At 40.4% G+C, this 20,603-nt stretch overlaps 1 protein-coding gene across 15 annotated transcripts in view; it reads left to right on the plus strand.

The window, feature by feature from the left end:
* The window catches only part of Efcab3 (EF-hand calcium binding domain 3), a 107,242-nt gene that overhangs the window by 67,934 nt on the left and 18,705 nt on the right, over positions 1-20,603 (plus strand). For all 15 annotated transcript variants that reach the window (XM_071603940.1, XM_071603943.1, XM_071603945.1 and 12 more), the window contains 4 exons: positions 3,090-3,151; positions 8,227-8,370; positions 10,152-10,223; positions 12,451-12,571. In XM_071603940.1, coding sequence (XP_071460041.1) covers positions 3,090-3,151; positions 8,227-8,370; positions 10,152-10,223; positions 12,451-12,571 — 399 coding nt within the window. The remainder of the gene's footprint in view (positions 1-3,089; positions 3,152-8,226; positions 8,371-10,151; positions 10,224-12,450; positions 12,572-20,603) is intronic.

The raw sequence follows: 20,603 nt of genomic DNA on the forward strand, positions 1-20,603 counted from the left end.
TTGTCCATAATCATTCCTGGGCCTACCATGCCAGGAGCCATGTGGTTCACAGGAGGCATAACAGGAGCAGATGGTGGGTGTGAAGGAGAGTAGGGACCTGAGGGTTGGTGTCCTGGCAGAGAATAAGGGGACCCACGTGGAGGAAAACTTGGCATTTCCTGGGGACCTTCTAGGGGAGTGGGACAGAGACCAGGAGGAAAGGCCAGATTGTCAGGTGGTGGATGTGGTGGATGGATGCCCAAGATTAGAACCTCCAGGGTTACCTGACATTGGTGGATATGGATTTGGCCCTGAATGCCCAGCACTGGGATTCTCCATATTCAGGTATTTCCCCCAGCCAGGTCACCTCCCCACAGCTGCCAGGGCTTAATCCGTTCTCCTCTAGTCTCTCATTTCCCTTTTTTAACTTCTTTTTATAAAACTACCAAAACCAAGTGATTCCATAGTTTTTAAACTTTTGGTTCTCAGAATTAAATAAAATAAATTTATAAAATTATAGTTTTATTTTGTTATTAATTTACATTTAATTAATTGTTTATTTACCATATTTACAAGTCCAGATTTACACAATAATTTCTATATTCCTAAATAAATTACTGCAGATCTATGCAAACTGTTCCCAAAATATTAACATTCTCTCTCCTTTTCCATATTTTATTTTCCCAAGGAAATGAAAGGTCAAAACAGAGTCCCAAACTTTCCAAAAGGTTTTATAACTCTATTATCTTTTTCTGTATATTTCTGACATGTGGTAAAAAATACAGTCTGGCGGGGTTGTGGCTCAGCAGTAGAGTGCTCACCTTGCACGTGCAAGACCCTGGGTTCGATCCTCAGCACCATATAAAAAAATAAACAAGTGAAATAAAGATGTTGTGTCCAACTACAACTAAAAAAAAAAAATATTAAAAAAAAATACAATCTGGCAATAATGGATGCAAAGTTTTCTCTATAAGGATACTCATCACAACATTAATTATATTAGTTACAAAGTTAAAAAAAACTTTTATTTATAACAACATGAATAGTTAAAGGTTTATAATCTTGAGCTTTTGAATCATACAAACTTAAATCTCAAGTCTGTCCCACCTCTGTGTGACTTTGGATAAGTTATTTAATTCCTTTGAGCCTCAGTTTCCTGTTCTAGAAATGGATGAAATCAGATTTTTTTTTTCCTATGAGCCAAGCACTCATCAAAAATAATTTGATGAATTAACATCAGATTATTTATTTTTCTTAAACAAAATAAGGACAAGGGAACTTCACAATTTCGCCAGTTGAGAATGGCTGTTCTCCCTCCAATCCAGATTTCTCTTAGAGGACCAGATGTGTCAGCTTGGTTTGATTAACTCCATGTTGTTGTTCCCCCCCACCCCAGAATATTGTCTCTGTTGAAAAACTGGCTTCACAAAGAAGGTGACAGCAGGAAAATTTCAGAATCCAAAGCTTAAAATAAGTCTTGGGCAGTGTGGGGTTATTTTCTGTCTCTGGGGGTGATCATCCGGTGTCCGAGGCCTGGGGACAGAGGCAAAGTCCCCAGCTGCCCATCTAGGAGATGTCACTCTCAGTAGCATCTGGTGTTCTGACCTGTGCTCGCCCAGGATGATGGTGGGTAAGGAGCAGCAGGTCACAGGGGCCTCCTGACCCTCTGGGAGACAGAGCTCTCCCTGGGCAGACCCCGGGACTGAGAGTCAGCAGCCAGGGGAGAATCAACGACTATCCCCGCCTGTGGTCCCTGAGGTCCTGGTGCAGGGATGCAGGAGGCAGCCAGTGTCACAAGATGTCCCTGTCCCCAGCCAGGCTGGGCGCCTGGCTAAGCAAGGAGAAAAACGGTGTCCCTCCTCAGGGCCTGGTCCCTGCGCCTGGTCTCACTTCCTCCCGGCACCTCCTGGAAGGGGAGGAAAGTGACACCCAGGGGAAGGCTGGGAAGTGAGGCCACCATCACATTCAAGTTCAGGGTGCGACAGCTCAGTCTGTCCCCCAACAGGCCCCATACTCCGCTCCTCTTCATGGACCACGACCCTTCTGAGAGTCACACCCTGCCCTTTATAGGCACAAGGACCCAGAAGTTCCAGAGACATATCCATGTTTAGGCCCTCGGATCTGGAAGTGCCTCAAGTGTCCATGTTTAGGCCCCCGGATCCGGAAGTTCCAAAGGTGCACGTCCACCCGGATCCAGAAGTTCCTCGGGCGCACATCCATGTTTAGGCCATAGCATCTGGAAGTGCCTCAGGTGCACATCCATGTTTAGGCTCTAGGACCGGAAGTTCCTCAGTTGTTCATGTTTAGGCCCCCAGATCCGGAATTTCCTCAGGTGCACGTCCTATTTTAGGCCCCCAGATCTGGAAGTTCCTCAGGTGCATGTCCATCTTTGGGATCTCAGATCCAGAAGTTTCTCAGTCCTCCATGTTTAGGCCGTAGCATCCAGAAGTTCCTCAGTTGCACGTCCATGTTTAGGCCCCTGGATCTGGAAGTTCCTCAGGTGCACGTCCATGTTTAAGCCCTAGGGGATCAGGAAGTTCGTTGGGTACGTCCATGTTTAAGCCCCCCCCCCCCCCCCCCCGGAAGTTCCTCAGGCATCCATGTTTAGGCTCTAGGATCCGGAAGTTCCTCAGGTGCATGTTCATGTTTAAGCCCCCGGATCTGGAAGTTCCTCAGTCCTCCATGTTTAGGCCGTAGCATCCGGAAGTTCCTCAGGCACACGTACATGTTTAGGATCCAAAAGTTCCTTTGGTGCACGTCCATGTTGAGACTCTAGGATCTGGAAGTTCCTCAGTCCTCCATGTTTAGGCCGTAGCATCCGGAAGTTCCTCAGGTGCACGCCCATGTTTAAGTGAAATCAGATTTTTTTAAGGAAGGTGAGGATGATTTGCAAGTATAGGACCGAAGTGCATATTTCAGTGGCCAACATTTACTTACTGTCCATACTACAACTGTTGGCAAGTGACAGTAACTGGTCCCTTTAGGTACTGTGACTCTGGATAAATTGTGATACTTTCAGTCATTCCATTCAGCAAAAATTGATGAAGAAGATTGACTTTTGCTGGTTTCATATATGTATTAAGTCTTAATCTTTTTATGTATCTTTTCAGGGATAATAATTTACCAGAACATCTTCAACACAAAGAAAAGTTGAGCCCTTCACAAATAGAAGGTAATGAGAATCATCCTAGAAATTAAGGAATAAACAACAGCCTCTTAATATATCTGATCCTTTCTTCTTTAATAGAGATATGAGATTTGAAGGGCTGTCTACACTACCCCATCACTAAGACAGAAAAAATTAAATTAAATTAAAAAACTTTTTGTAGGGGATGGGAATATAGCTCAATTGTAGAGTACTTGCCTAGCTTTTTGTGGGATTGGAGAGGAACTGCTTTCAAATTGGCATCTCTGTAGAATTTTAAAGTTCCTGACCAAATATTTTTATTCAAAGGAGAACTTTTGGGGAGTGGAAAAGAACAAATTCAAGGTCAAATGTAAATCAAGCTATGGAAAAATATAAGCACAGCTGAAGTTCCAAGGATTTCTCAGAGAATAATTATAATAATAAAATGAGCTACAGTGTCTATAATTCATTCATCCAAACAACAAATACCTATTTTAAACCAACAATGTCCAGGCATGAGTAACACAATAAAATAAGTTAGACATGGTCCCTGCCTTAATAGAAAGTATAACAGGGAAGACCAATGGTTAAACCATGAATTTGTTGAATGAATCATTTAAAGTGCAATATGATATGTGTTGTGATATGGAAGTATACAGTCTTATAGAAGCATAACAGGAAGTGTCCTGACTTGGTCTCATGAAGGGAAGGGGAGTCCCAGAGAAAGCTGAATGGTAAGTAGGAATAAATTGGACAAAGAACAGAGAGAGGAGCATTTCAGGTAGAAAGAACAGATCTATAAATGCCCAGAGAAAAGGGAGAGCATTTTACAGTAGAAAAGCTAGAAGAATTTCAGCTATTTGGGAGGCTTGGGCAGGAAGATTGTAAATTCAAGGCCAGTCTTAGCAACTTAGTGAGACCCTGTCTCAAAAAAATTTTAAAAAGCTGGGGTTGTAGCTCAATGGTAGAGTATCACTGTGTTCAATCCCCAGTACCACAAAAGATAAAATAACAACTAAAAGTCAAGCAATCAAAAAATCACCTCTAGCTGGGCGTGGTGTCACATGCCTATAATCCCAACAATTTGGGAGGCTGAAGTAGGAATATCGCTAGTTCAAAGCCAGCCTCAGCAATTTAGCGAGTCCCTGAGCAATTTAGCAAGACCCTGTTTCTAAATAAAATACAAAAAGGGGCTGGGGATGTGGCTCAGTGGTTAAGCACCCCTGAGTACCAAAAAAATCACCTCTAACTGGGTGTGGTGGTGCATGCCTGTAATCCCAGCGACTTGGGAGGCTGAGGCAGGAAGATTGCAAGTTCAAAAACAGTCTCAGCTAAAGTTCTTTAATATTAAAAAAAAAAAAAACAGTCTCAGCAATTTAATGAGGTCCTGAGCAACTCAGCGAGACCCTCTCTCTAAATAAAATATAAAAACAGGCTGGGGATGTAGCTCAGTGGTTAAAAAAGCATCCTTGGGTTCTGTCTCTAGTACCAAAAAAAATTTTTTTAAATCACCTTTATTGCTGAGAAAGCTGGTTTGGAAAATGAAGGACTGTCAATATCAGATTTGCATTTCTACATGTTAATTGTAATACTAAAATGAATGCCCTACTAATAAGCTTATGATTATTGTAGTGTTAATCCTCACAGCTTTTCTGAGAAGTAGATGTATTCATTCTACATGCATTTATTGAATACCTCAAAGTCCCCAAAATCTCCCATCCTTGCTCTCAAATGATATCCTTACTTCCTACTTCTCTGCAGAAAACTGAAGCAATCAGAATAAAATTTTCACTCTCACCTGCATATCTACTTCCCTACCAGCATGTGTACCCACATACTCTACTTTCCAAAACAACTGGAGCAACATAACTAAACAATATAGAATTAGATTATAACTCAAAGAATAAAATAAACATCCATGAGTCCATAATGATAAAAATAAATGATTGAGGGGCTGAGGCTGTGGCTCAGAGGAAGAGCGCTCACCTAGCACACATGGGGCACTGGGTTCAATCCTCAGCACCACATAAAAATAAAATAAAGGTATTGTGTCCATCTATAACTAAAAAAATACATATTTAAAATAAATAAATAAATAAATGATTGGATTTTTAATACAAAGACGACACAAATGGCCAAGTCAGTTGTACTAAAGGGAGAAATGAGGTCACTATGTATTTTTAATACATTTTTTAAGTTGTTGATAGACATTTATTTATTTATTTATTTATTTATTTATTTATTTATTTATATGCAGTGCTGGGGATAAAACCCAGTGCCTCACACATGCTAGGCAAACACTCTACCATTGAGCCACAACCCTAGCCCCCACAATGTATTTTTAAGGAGAAGTAACAGTGTATTTGTATGATAATAGGAATATCTATTATAATAGTGAAAATTTGGTGTTGGAGACAGGGACCTTTTAGAGGGTGATATCTGTGAATATGAGAGAGGGGATACATTATAATCTACAATAGAGGTAACTGGATCTAGATAAAAGTATAAATTTCAGGTCTGGGGATGTAGCTCAGTGATAGAACTTTCCTACTATGTGTGAGGTTCTGAGTTTAATTCCCAGTTACAAAAAAAGAAAGTATAAAGTTCATTTGTGGAATAGGGAAGAAATCAGAGTATTATTACTGATAAAGGTAGACAGGTAGAAGTGAAGGTAGGAAGGCCAGGCACAGTGGTGCACCCCTATAATCCCAGCAGCTCAGGAGGCTGAGGCAGGAGGATCACAAGTTCAAAGCCAGCCTCAGAACTTAGTGAGGCACTAAGCAACTCAGTAAGACCTTGTCTCTAAATAAAATACAAAAAAAGGGATGGGGATATAACGCAGTGGTAAAGTGATCCTGGTTCAATTCCCATTACCTAAAAGAAAGGAAAGGAAGGGAGAGAGGAAAAGAAGGTGGGAGTCTTGTCAAAATTCTATTTGTCTCTTTTTTTCAATCCCCAACCCAGCATTACTTTTTGTTTTTTTCATGGTATAGACCACCTTCTAAAATAGTATCTAATTTACCTACTTATTTTATTTATATGAGGACAGAAACGTTTGTGTATTTCATGCAGGAGTGTATCCTAAGCACTTAGAGCACAGTACCTGGCACACAGAAAGCATGCAATAAATATTTGCTAAATTGCATGAATGCCTACAACATGATAAAGAGGCTGTGAGAAGATAGAGAGGAGTCAGAAATGGTTTGATTCCAGCTCTAGAAAAGCTTACCTTTTGTCAAGGGAGATAGGTGTTATCTTTTCATACAGTTACAAGGTAAGTATCATTATCTTATAGGATTAATCACTTCTTATACATAGAGATGCTGAGACTTGAATGTATATGAAATGCATTCTATTCTGGTGCCATTTGGAATATACTTTGATCTGGATTTATTTCTTCTTTCACTAATTTTAGAAAACACATACCTAATTTGGCTTCAATTGGTGCTTTGAGTATTTCTTTGAAAAACACTTTAGATATGTATAACATACATATACATATTCAATTTGGGTCCAACTTCGTGTATTAGTTTTCTACTGCTACCATAACAAGTTATCACAAATTTCACAGCATAAAACAGCAGGTTGTACAGGTCAGAAGTCCAGATAGGCTTGACTCGCTTCTCTCCTGCAGGTCTTAGAGGTTCCAAATTCAGGGGTTGAGACAGGCATGTTAGTACACACCTGGCATCAGAGAGACTCCAGAGATTGAGGCAGAAACATGGAAAGTTTAAGGTTAGCCTGGGCAATTTAGTAAGACCTGTCTCAAAATAAAAAATAATAAGCAGCACCATGGTAGAGCACCCCTGGGTTCAATTGCCAGTATTGGAAGGAAGAAAGGAAGGAAATCAGGGGAAGGAACAAGAAGGAAATAAACAAACTTAGGTGTTATCCAGCCTGGGCTCTTATTTGGGAGAATATCTTTTTTTTTTTTTTTCTTTTACATTACTGGGGATCAAACCCAAGATCTCTGGCATGCTAGGCAAGCTCTCTACCACTGAGTTGCCTCCCCAGCCCTTATGTGGGGATTCTTATTTGGAAAGTCCAGAGAATCTGCTTCCAATCTCATTCAGATTTGTGGCATAACTGAGTTCTTTGCAGTTGCATAGCTGAGGTCCCAATTTTCTTGCTGCCAGTCAACCAGGAGACTCAGCCCCTTAAGGCTACCTATGTTGTATACCATGTTGCTCCCCATACCCTATCTTCAAACAAGCAATGGTGGGGGAAATCTTCTCATGCCCTGAATTTCTTTTTCTGCCACATCTGTCTTGCTTCTAGCTCTATGATGAGTTTATATAATTAGATTGGGCCCAATATCTTTACTGAAAGAAAGGAAGGGAGGGAGGGAGAGAGGAAGGAAGGAAGGAAAGAATATATTCAATATATTTTTTGGATTATCTCAGATAATCCAAGATAACATATCTCAATTATATCTGCAAAGTCCCTTTTACCATATAAAGTAATTTATTCATAGGTTCCAGAGATTCGGGCATGGACTTCTTTGGAAGGCTATCTCACATACCAATTAGCTTGTTCTACTTCAAATCCTAAGGAAGGGCAGTATCAGGTATCAGAAATGTCTATTAAAAGCCAGGTGTGGTAGTATAGGACTGTAATCCCAGTGACTTGGGGGGCTGAGGCAGGATGATCACATGTAAGGCCAGCCTGGGCAACTCAGTGGGGCTCTAAACTATTTAGCAAGGTCTCAAAATAAAGAGGGCTGGGGAGGCAGGTGCAATGGTGCATGCCTGTAATCCCAACAGCTTGGGAGGTTGAGGCAGGAGGATTATAAATTCAAAACCAGCCTCAGCAAAAGCAAGGTGCTAAGCAACTCAGTGAGACCCTGTCTCTAACTAAAATACAAAATAGGGTTGCGGATGTGGCTCAGTGGTCAAGTGCCCTTGAGTGCAATTCCCAGTACCCCTCAAAAAGTGGGGTGGGGCTGGGGATGTAATTTAGAAGTAAAGCTCTCCTCAGTATCCCTCCCCCCAAAAGTATTAAATGCCTATTTTTCTCAGTACTTTTCTAGAACATGATCTCCAGCTGTATTATCTGTTCTAGTCTTATTAGCATATGTATTTCTTCTTAAATAACTGCCGTAACTTAATTCCATTCTCCAGCCTTCCATCATGCCTACGACTTCTTCAGCAAGGATAAAACTGGCTGTATTGATTTACATGGAATGATGTGCACTTTAGCTAAATTGGGAATGAATGTAACCAAGCATGATATCTATAATGAATTAAAATGTGCTGATATTGATCGTGAGTATTTTAATTTCTCATTACCTTCTCATAAAAGACTTTTTAAAAACTTTTACAAATACATATTTTTGCTGGGCACAGTGGCATATGCCCTTAAATGCCAGCAACTCAGGAGACTGAGGCAGGAGGATCATGAGTTCAAAGCCAGCCTCAGCAACTTAGTGAGGCCCTAAGCAACTCAGCAAGACCCTGTCTCTAAATAAAATACAAAAAGGGCTGGGGATGGGGGGTGGGGGGTGCCTGGGGTTGTGGCTTGGTGGTAGTGCACTTGCCTAGCATGTGAGAGGCACTGAATTTGATCCTCAGCACCACATAGAAATAAATAAATAAAGATATTGTGCCCAACTATAACTAAAAATATTTTTTTTTAAAAAAAGGGCTGGGGATATGGCTAAGTGGTTAAGCACCCTGGGGTTCAATCCCTGGTACCAAAAATAAACTATTTGAGGTGTTTGGCATTCACTGGAGGTCTTGGAATATATCCTCTGCAGATAAAGGGGATTACTGTATATGAGTTTATTTCCCTGTAAAGATATCATTGAGGTATGTGTGTGTGTGTGTGTGTGTGTGTGTATATATATTATGAAATCAAATTAATCCTCAGAACTATTCTTTGAAAAATCCTGTGTGGAAACTGAGTGACTATCTCAATATCAAATTCAGGTTATTTTTCATGATGTTCATTTTGAAAGATACCTTGAAATCACAAATACAAAAACATAAACAATTTAAAAACTGACATGATGCCCAGAAAATCCAAGCCCTTTGTTTCCATTTAAGTTATAATAGTATGAATCCTCTTTGCATCATTAGGGTCTACCTACACTGAGTTTTAAATGACAGAGAATTTTTTTATATTTTTAAAGCATCAAGATCATGTTTTTACTAGCAAGGATATTAGAATGATGTGCATTTTAGCTAAATTGGGAATGAATAGTGGAAGGAGACGGTCATCATATAAAAAAATTCACGTATGAAGATGTGAATTTCGTGTCAACATACCTTATATACAAAGATTTGAGAAATTGTGGTATAAAGGTGTATTAAGAATTGCAATGCAAAAAAATTATGAATGTGATGCACTCCTCTATTGTGATGTAAGAAATAATAATAATAAAGATCATGTTTCTATTGAGAATCCTGACCTAGTTCAAGCTGATACATTGTGTGAAAAATATATTCAGCACATTATCTCCTCTCACCTCACCTCACCCACTGTCAGTGCCCACTCAGTCAGCATTAGTTCCACATGTGATTCAATGTCACCAGTTAAGGTATCACTTGTTTCCACTAACTATGCATAATTTTTCTATTCTTCCTAGGAAGCATATACACATCCGCTTTAATAGCACTATCTTTAATTTTAGAAGAAATGGGCTAAAGCTTGGCTATTTTATAGTAGAATAGGGCTGGATATGGAGTGGGATGTTGGGTAGATTCCTTGTAAAAATGGCAAAACTCTGGACGAGGAGTGAATGGACAGGCCCATGGACAGGCCCGCAGCGGTTGGGAGCCCTGGCTGAGTGTTTATAGCATCTCTCCAGCCCTAAAATGCTCTGTGGTTTTGTTTATTTTATTTTAACTTTTGTGGTTCTGGGGATTGAACCTGGGGCCTTGTGCATGTGAGGCAAGCACTCTATCAACTGAGCTATATCCCCAGTTCAAAATGCTCTGATTTTAAGTATTAAGTGGTCCAGAGTGCTTTAACTTTTACACTCAATATGTACTCTAACAATTTCAATACATCTTATTCTTGTTCTGAGCTTATATTTCTGTTGCAGGAGACGGGAAGGTGAACTTCTCTGACTTCATAAAGGTGCTAACAGATAAGAACCGCTTCCTCAAAGCTGTTGGTGAGCAGAGGTGTTCCTGACAGGTGTTCCTGAATAGATGGCAGTTGGGTAGCTACAGCCCACTACATGTAAACATTATTCATTTAGGCCTCCAATGTGGAGACAAATCAGAAAGCTGTACTTTGAGGATATGATTTATTTTTGTACTGCTTTGCTAAACAAATTGATACTTTAAGGGTTTTTTTTGCTATTTTCTTTTCTTTCTTTCTTTTTTCTTCTTCTCCTTTTTTTTTTTTTTTTTTTTTGGTGTGTGTGTGTGTGTGTGTGTGTGTGTGTGGTGGTGGTGGTGGTCATCTGGTACTGGGGATTGAACCAGGGGTGCTGTGCCACTGAGTTATACCTCCAGTTTTTATTTTTCATTCTAGAAAAATTCTCACTAAGTTGCCCAAGGCTGGCTTCAAACTTGGAATTCTCTTGCCTCAGCCTTCCACTTATAGATTATAGATGTGCAGCACCATGCCCAAACCCAGTTTTAGAATTTTAATTTAAATAATCATGCAGGTACTGGTATTGTCTAAAGACCTACTTCACGTGATACTGCCCTTTAGTTTCCAATGAGAACCTTCAGGAAGTAACAAGGGCAGAAAATTTTAGTCTCATTTCATAGTGTTTTAATTACTTACTGAGGATGTGCACTACTTTCAGAGGCATTCCTTTTACAAAAAGAAAAAAAAAAACATTTCTTTAGAAAAAGAAACATGCTCTCATGAAGATTTGGGGCATAGATAATAGGGTCTTTTATATGCTTGCTTGTTTTACTTTTTAGTACTAGGGATTAAACCCAGAGTACTTTACCACTAAGCTACATCCCCAGTTTTGGGTTTTGTTGTTGTTGTTGTTTTGTTTTGTTTTGCTAAGTTGCTGAGGTTGATCTCAAATTTATGATCCTCAAAGTTGCTGGGGTTACATACATGTGCCACAGTGCCTGGCTGATAATATACTGTTCTTAAAAAAAAAAATACCTCTTTTATGGGGGTAGGAAAGATGGTAGAATGATGTAAACATCATTACCATAGGCACATTTATGATTGCACGGTGGTACATCTCTACTTCATGTAGAACCAGAGAATTGAAATGCTGCGCCCCATTTATGTATAATGAATTGATATGCATTCTGCTGTCACGTTCAACTAAGTAGAACAAATAAAAAAATAATAAATTTTTAAATATACCTCTTAGCTAGGCATGGTGGCACATGCCTGCAATCCCAGCAGGTCTGAGGCAAGAGGATGGCAAGTTTAAGGCCATCCTTATCAACTTATGATACCTCGTCTCAAAGGAAAAAATAAAAAAGGCTGTGGATATAGCTTAGTGGTTACGCACCCTAGGTTCACTGGTACCAAAAAAAAAAAAAAGAAAGAAAGAAAGAAAAGAAAAAGTATATCTTCACTCTGATGATGCTTCTACCCTTGTGAAAGTCTGCTTGGGGTTAAAGAGCATTTTCTCACACAAGGCTATACATGCTCTATTGGTATACTTGAAATATTGTTATTTGTACTCTCACGGTTTGTTTAGGAACTTAACAACCTTCTTTGGAAAATCTAATCACTTTTCATATCTTGTTTTCTAGGATAAGTACATTCCAAATTCCAAATATTGCACACAGTTTTGAAAACAGGCCCATTCGTAAATTATGAATTGTCCTTAAGATAAAGAGTTAAGATAAAGATAAAAGTTACTGTTTGCAAATACTTTGATAGTAGTGGGAGTTTTCCTGCAAACCAGAGATAAATTTATCAAAAAATTCTTTGCCTAGAAGAACAAGACAGTAGTTCATAGCATACAGTTCATGCTTATGTTGAAAGTATTACTGTATTTACTTAGAAGTCATTGAACTAAAAAGTATTTTTATATTTGGGGATTACTCTGGTCAAGTAATCAAAATTAACTTTCTACCAATTAGAACAAAATTTTAATGATTACTATATCTCTAATCCCTTACTTGATGTTATTATAAGAAATACTCAGTAAAAGGATTATCTGTAGGGCTGGGGTTGTGGCTCAGTGGTAGAGTGCTTGCCTAGCATGTGTGAGTCACTGGATTCTGATTCTAGGCATTTATTTACATATTTATTTATTTACATATTCAATTTATTTACATATAAATAAACAAATAAAGGTCCATTGACAGCTAAAAAATATTTTTTAAAAAAGATTATCTATTATATTACTTTTTGATGAATGATTTGTTCAGAATGCATTTTGAAATCTGTTTCCTTTTCCATAGTTCCAGAAAAGGAAACCTATTTAGATTTAACTGACAACCCGGGGATCCTATTATTTGAAATCCTATCAAAGCTTGTAGAGACTTCAGCCCTACCCAGAAAGGCTATAATGGAAATAGTAAGGTAAGTGTCAAGGAAAGAGACAAAAGAACAACCTTCTCAGAAGCACTTATAAGGATATCTTACTAACATCCTACTCCACGAGGTCTGGCCCAAAACATAGGAGAAAGGTATCAAAGCAAATGGTCATGTGCCACAACATTTCTACCTAGCTCTGAAATTCAAAGGCTGAGCTCAGACAAACCAGGACCCTGCTGTGGGCTTAAGACATCCAAAAAAGTTCAGCCTCCCCTACCTAATACCAGAGAATCCCAGAAGAATAAGACTTATTCAGGGATGATTTTTTTTTTTTTTTTTTTTTGGTACTGGGAATTTAAACCAGCGGTGCTTTACCACTGAGCTCCATCCCCAGCCCTTTTCATTTTGAGACAGAGTCTTGCTAAGTTGGTTAGGGTCTCACTAAATTACAGAAGCTGGCCTTAAATTTACCATCTTCCTATCTCAGCCTACAGATTTGCTGAGATTTAAGGTGTGCAGAAATGATTTAAAATGGCTTCAAAATCCAGTGGGGAATACAAGACACTCCCATACCCACTAGACTTTGAGAGGTGTAGTAAGTTCAGATTTCCCAACATACTGCATGGGGCCAGAATTAGAATTGAGTATAAAGGATGAGAAGAAAACATTCTCACAGGCAAGTGAAATAATTTATTCCAGCAAATAGCACTAAAAACAAATTTCTTCAATCTATTTTTATCATTGTATTATAGAAATTAAATGTTCCCATTATCAATATGTTAAATTCACATTCTACAAAGTTTTCTGGTATCATACTTAAGACTTAAAATTCAGAATGCTACCAAAAAAGGGTAAAAATATTCTTATGCCTCTAAATAGGTAACCTGTATTATCCTCTCTCTTCATCAGATGTTGAACAGAGAAGGGTGCACAAAATTCTACTTTTCATTTCATTCAAGTTCAAAGATCTTTTTTTGTGTGTGTGGGAGGATACTGGGGATTAAACTCAGGGATACTCTAGCTCTGAGCTATATCCCCAGCCCTTTTCTATTTTGAGTCAGGTTCTCCCTAAGTTGTCCAGGCTGGCCTGGAACTTGCAGTACTCTTGCCTCAGCCTCCTGAATGGCTAGGATTACAGACATGTGCCACGGCACCTGGTATTATTAATTTAATTTAGTTATTTAGAGATAATTTAATATATATATATATATATATATATATATATATATATATATTAAATTTCTGCTGTTGGTACACAAATTTGGCACTTAATCTCTCAGCCTCAATTTCCTCATCCATAAAATTAGGAAGATAATAATACCTGCCTTAAAGGGAAGTTGTGGGAACGATATGTGAAAACACATGATATGTGAAGTGCTTAGCACATTACAAAGTTCCATAAATGTCATATTATGTGGAAATAATTACATTAAGCATAGAATATACATATCATTGATTTTAAACCCTTGCCTCCCTAATGAGAATATACTATCATCCCAATTTTTATAATGAAAAAACAGCCAGGCGCAGTGGTGCACACCTATAATCCCAGCAACTCAGGAGGCTAAGGCAAGAGGACCAAAAATTCAAAACCAACCTCAGCAACTTAATGAGGCCCTATGCAACTTAGCAAGAATCTGTCTCAAAAGAAAAAAAATTAAAAGAGCTAGGGATGTGGCTAAGTGGTTAAACACCTCTGAGTTCAGTCCCTGGTGTGATAAAACAAACCCTGAAGTATAGGCCAGTTAAATAACTTGCCCAGGAGAAAGTGATGCTTGGATTTTAGCATCCTGATTAGGAAACCAAGCTTTTTTTCTATTCCCTATGCTTCCTCTCACACCCAGTAAGTATAGAGGAAATGTTAGCCTATGTTAGTGTTTTTATTGAAATTGGATTGGGGTTGTTATTTATCTGGTTATCTAATTTGGTTGTTAATTATGTGATCATCTCTTTATTGTCTGGTTCCTAAGGAGATTGAAATTGTTTAAAACAATGCCTAAGGGGAAACTTAGAAAGGAAACTCCAATCAGACATCACCAACATGGACCACAGCTGAAGAAACTAGATGGACATTACACTAAAGCATCCATCTAGAACCACAGTCAACATAGTATATTCAATTGACAGACACTTCAGCACATAGCACCAGCAAAAAAGTCTTACTACAAAGCCACTCTACAAAATTGGTAGAGACAACTGCCTTGCCAGATTCACCAGAAGCATAAAAGATAAGGTAACATGACACCTCCAAAGAAACACAATAACTCTTTAGCAATAGGCCTCAAAGAAAAGGAAATGAATGAGCTGCCTGACAATTCAAAAGAATGAATTTCAGAAAACAATGAAATTGTAGAATACAACAGTTACTAATATGGCATTATGTAAAAATGTGGATGTGTAACCGATGTGATTCTGCAATCTGTATTTGGGGTAAAAATGGGATTTCATAACCAACTTGAATCTAATGTATGAAATATGATATGTCAAGAGCTTTGTAATGGAAGATGGCGGCGAGGGGAGTGCATTGCCCCCGTGTGCTGCTTCACTGTGTGGGAGTATGACAAGTCAGGACGGCTAAAGGCTATCTTGTTAGGAATTTCCAGCAATAGTGGGGTGCTCCGGAACCTGGAGGAAGGATTTCCATCACACGAGGATCGGCTACGGGGACTCAAACGCGAGAGGTTTGTCGCACGGAGGGTAACACTGCTTATTCAGCAAATCGCCCCGCGGCTAGAGTCTGCAGCGCACGCTGGGAAATGAGGAGATAGCGACACAGGGATACAGCGCTGCAGTTTCTGCCAGCCGTGCAAGCACCGTACTCAGGGCTGAATTCTTGGTTCGAGACGGGGGAAGGAAGCGGTCCATCTCGGTTCTCCACACCGGTCAGACCACAGAGGAGGCCAGCAGCCACCATGTTGGAAAGCTGATGTCACCATCCCTATTTTCGACTGACCGCAGCTCATTCAGCCATAGAACAGGTAATTTCAGGCTGCCATTCGCCTGCGGCTTGCAGACAGATTGCTAGGGTTCAGTGCCTGGGTGCTTCTTAGAACCTGATCTTATCGGAGCGAACACCGAGCGCGGGGTGGCCGAGTTCCGGCTCCCGGAACCGCCCTAGCCCAGGGCTGGGGAGCCTGCGGAGGCTGCTTCTTGGACCCTGCTCCTATCAGAGCATACACCAAGCACTAAGCGGCCGAATTCCGGCTCCCGGAACTGCCCTGGCCCAGGGCTAGGAGCCCACGGAAACTGCTTCTCGGTCCGGGTCCTGCTGAGGGCCGGTCAGGACTCACCCGTTGCTTTGGTTGCCCGGCAAGGGGAACGAAATGCTGCCATTCGCATAGGATACCAACATGGCAGAGATCTGATGTCATCAGAAAGCGGCGGAGGAGAGAACTTCATCAATACCAGCGGCGACAGAAACAGTTGGTCTCCTGGTAGGGGGGGTGAGGCACAGACACCCGAGTCTCCTCAATTTGTCGTCAAGCCAGAGGGGAGGAGCCGGGCTGCCACCAGCGCCCGGAGCAGGTCCAGCGGCTCACCAGCGTGGTGACCGCGTGACCCCAATTGGAGAGGGGGCGGAGCGGAGCCGCCACCCGCACCCGCAGGGTGGGCAGACCCGCGACCCAGTGGTACATGGGCGTGGTAGGAGGGCAGGGCAGAGCCGCCGCCCGCGCTTGCAAGGTAAACAGACCTGTGACAGATTGGCGGGTCAGGCCCAGTGGCCTGCCAGTGTGGTACACACGTCACCCCAACTGGAGTAGGGGCAGAGCAGATCCTTCTCCCACGCCCGGATCAGGTCCTGCTGGTGTGGTGGCCACGTGACCCCAATTGGAGTGGGGGCGGAGCGGAACCGCCACCCATGCCCGCAGGGTGAGCAGACCTGTGACCAACCTGCAGATCAGGCCCAGGGGTCCGCAGGCGTGGTAGGAGGGGCAGGGCAGATCCGCCGCCCGCGCCTCCAAGGTAGGCAGACCTGCGACAGACCGGCGGATCAGGCCCAGGAGCCTGCCGGTGTGGTACACACACCACCCTAATTGGAGTAGGGGCAGAGCAGAGTCACCGCCCGTGCCAGGAACAGGCCCAGCGACCTGCAGGCGGGGTAGTCACGACACCCCAATTGGAGTAGGGGCAGAGCAGAGCCGCCACAGATGCCCGAAAGGTGGGCAGATCTGCGACCGACCAGCGGGACAGGCCCAGTGGCCTGCCGGTACGACAGACACGTCACCCCATTTGGAGTAGGGGCAGAGTAGAGCCGCTGCCCGCGCCTGCAGGGTAGGCAAACCTGCAACTGACCGGCGGATCAGGCCCGGTGGCCTGCCGGCGTGGTACACTCGTCACCCCAATTGGAGTAGGGGCAGAACAGAGCCGCCGCCAGGACCCAGAACAGGCCCAGTGACCTGCCGGTGTGGTAGCCACGACACCCCAATTGGAATAAGGAGAGAGCAGAGCCGCCGCCCGCGCCTGCAGGAAAGATACGCAAGCAGTATGAAAAGACAAGGAAAGAAAGGACCACAAGCAATGCAGGTCAACGCAACTTTAGAAGAGGTAACAGCTGCAGCAGATGGAATGTCAGATAAAGAATTCAGGATATACATGCTTCAGATGATCTGGAGTATCAAGGAAGACATTAGACAGCAAAATCAGACAATGAAAGATCACTTCGACAATGAATTACACAAACAAATCCAGGAAGCAAAGGATCAACTATACAGGGAGATAGAGGTTATAAAAAACAAACAAACAGAAATCCTAGAAATGCAGGAAGCAATAAACCAACTTAAAAACTCAATGGAAAATACTACCAGCAGAGTAGAACACTTAGAAGATAGAACATCAGACAATGAAGACAAAGTATTTCAACTGGAAAAGAACATAGACAGCTCAGCAAGACTGTTAAGAAACCATGAGCAGAACATCCAAGAAATATGGGATAACATTAAGAGACCAAACTTAAGAGTCATTGGGATACAGGAAGGTACAGAGCTCCAAACCAAAGGAATGAGCAGTCTATTCAATGAAATAATACGAGAAAACTTCCCAGACTTGAAGAATGAGACAGAATCCCAAATCCTAGAAGCCTACAGGACGCCGAATGTGCAAAATCATAAGAGATCCACACCTAGACACATTATAATGAAGATGCCCAACATACAGAATAAGGAGAGAATTTTAAAAGCTACAAGAGAAAGGAAGCAGATTACATTTAGGGGTAAGCCGATCAGGATAAAAGCTGATCTTTCAACACAGACTCTGAAAGCTAGAAGATCCTGGAATAACATATTTCAAACACTGAAAGAAAATGGGTTCCAACCAAGAACTGTGTATCCAGCGAAATTAAGCTTCAGGATGGAAGATGAAATTAAAACCTTCCACGATAAACAAAAGTTTAAAGAATTCGCAGCTAGAAAACCATCTCTTCAAAACATCCTCGCCAAAACATTACAGGAAGAGGAAATGGAAAATAACAATGAAAAACAACAGTGGGAGGTAGGACAGTAAAGGGGGGGAAAATAATCAAAGAGGAAAACAAACCATGTTTAGTAACAGAAATAAACAAATATGGCTGGAAGAACAACCCATATCTCAATAATAACCCTAAATGTTAATGGCTTAAAATCACCAATTAAGAGACACAGGCTAGTAGAATGGATCACAAAACAAGACCCAACAATATGCTGCCTACAGGAGACGCATTTGATAGGAAAAGACATACATAGGCTGAAGGTGAAAAGTTGGGAAAAATCATATCACTCATATGGACTTCGGAAACAAGCAGGAGTGTCCATACTCATATCAAATAAAATAGATTTCAAGCCAAAGTTAATCAAAAGGGATAAAGAGGGACACTACATACTGCTTAAGGGAACCATACACCAACAAGACATAACAATCATAAATATTTATGCCCCAAACAATGGTGCAGCTATGTTCGTCAAACAAACTCTTCTCAAGTTCAAGAGTCTAATAGACCACCATACCATAATCATGGGAGACTTCAACACACCTCTCTCGCCACTGGACAGATCTTCCAAACAAAAGTTGAATAAGGAAACTATAGAACTCAATAACACAATTAATAACCTAGACTTAATTGACATATATAGAGTATACCACCCAACATCAAGCAGTTACACTTTTTTCTCAGCAGCACATGGATCCTTCTCAAAAATAGATCATATATTATGTCACAGGGCAACTCTTAGACAATATAAAGGAGTAGAGATAATACCATGCATCTTATCTGATCATAATGGAATGAAACTGAAAATCAACGATAAAAGAAGGAAGGAAAAAGCATACATCACTTGGAGAATGAACAATAGGTTACTGAATGATCAATGGGTTATAGAAGACATCAAGGAGGAAATTAAAAAATTCTTAGAGATAAATGAAAACACAGACACAACATATCGGAATCTATGGGACACATTGAAAGCAGTCCTAAGAGGAAAATTCATTGCTTGGAGTTCATTCCTTAAAAAAAGAAAAAACCAACAAATAAATGATCTCATACTTCATCTCAAAATCCTTGAAAAAGAAGAGCAAAACAACAGCAAAAGAAGTAGAAGGCAAGAAATAATTAAAATCAGAGCTGAAATTAATGAAATCGAAACAAAAGAAACAATTGAAAAAATTGACAAAACTAAAAGTTGGTTCTTTGAAAAAATAAACAAAATCAACAGACCCTTAGCGATGCTAGCAAAGAGAAGAAGAGAGAGAACTCAAATTACTAACATATGGGATGAAAAAGGCAATATCACAACAGACACTTCAGAAATACAGAAGATAATCAAAAACTATTTTGAATCCTTATACTCCAATAAATTAGAAGATAGTGAAGGCATAGATAAATTTCTTAAGTCACATGATCTGCCCAGATTGAGTCAGGAGGATATAGGCAACCTAAACAGACCAATATCAATTGAGGAAATAGAAGAAACCATAAAAAGACTACCAACTAAGAAAAGCCCAGGACCAGATGGGTATACAGCAGAATTTTACAAAACCTTTAAAGAAGAACTAATACCAATACTTTTCAAGCTACTTCAGGAAATAGAAAAAGAGGGAGAACTTCCAAATTCATTCTATGAGGCCAACATCACCCTGATACCTAAACCAGACAAAGACACTTCAAAGAAAGAAAACTACAGACCAATATCTCTAATGAACCTAGATGCAAAAATCCTCAATAAAATTCTGGCGAATCGGATACAAAAACATATCAAAAAAATTGTGCACCATGATCAAGTAGGATTCATCCCTGGGATGCAAGGCTGGTTCAATATACGGAAATCAATAAATGTTATTCACCACATCAATAGACTTAAAAATAAGAACCATATGATCATCTCGATAGATGCGGAAAAAGCATTCGACAAAGTACAGCATCCCTTTATGTTCAAAACTCTAGAAAAACTAGGGATAACAGGAACATACCTCAATTTTGTAAAAGCAATCTATGCTAAGCCTCAGGCTAGCATCATTCTGAATGGAGAAAAACTGAAGGCATTCCCTCTAAAATCTGGAACAAGACAGGGATGCCCTCTCTCTCCACTTCTGTTCAACATAGTTCTCGAAACACTGGCCAGAGCAATTAGACAGACGAAAGAAATTAAAGGCATAAAAATAGGAAAAGAAGAACTTAAATTATCACTATTTGCAGATGATATGATTCTATACCTAGCAGACCCAAAAGGCTCTACAAAGAAACTATTAGAGCTAATAAATGAATTCAGCAAAGTGGCAGGATATAAAATCAACACGCATAAATCAAAGGCATTCCTGTATATCAGCGACAAATCCTCTAAAATGGAAATGAGGACAACCACTCCATTCACAATATCTTCAAAAAAAAATAAAATACTTGGGAATCAACCTAACAAAAGAGGTGAAAGACTTATACAATGAAAACTACAGAACCCTAAAGAGAGAAATAGAAGAAGATCTTAGAAGATGGAAAAACATACCCTGTTCATGGATAGGCAGAACTAACATCATCAAAATGGCGATATTACCAAAAGTTCTCTATAGGTTTAATGCAATGCCAATCAAAATCCCAACGGCATTTCTTGTAGAA

The sequence above is a fragment of the Marmota flaviventris genome, chromosome 17, assembly GCF_047511675.1.
Source record: "Marmota flaviventris isolate mMarFla1 chromosome 17, mMarFla1.hap1, whole genome shotgun sequence".
NCBI classification, from domain to species: domain Eukaryota; kingdom Metazoa; phylum Chordata; class Mammalia; order Rodentia; family Sciuridae; genus Marmota; species Marmota flaviventris.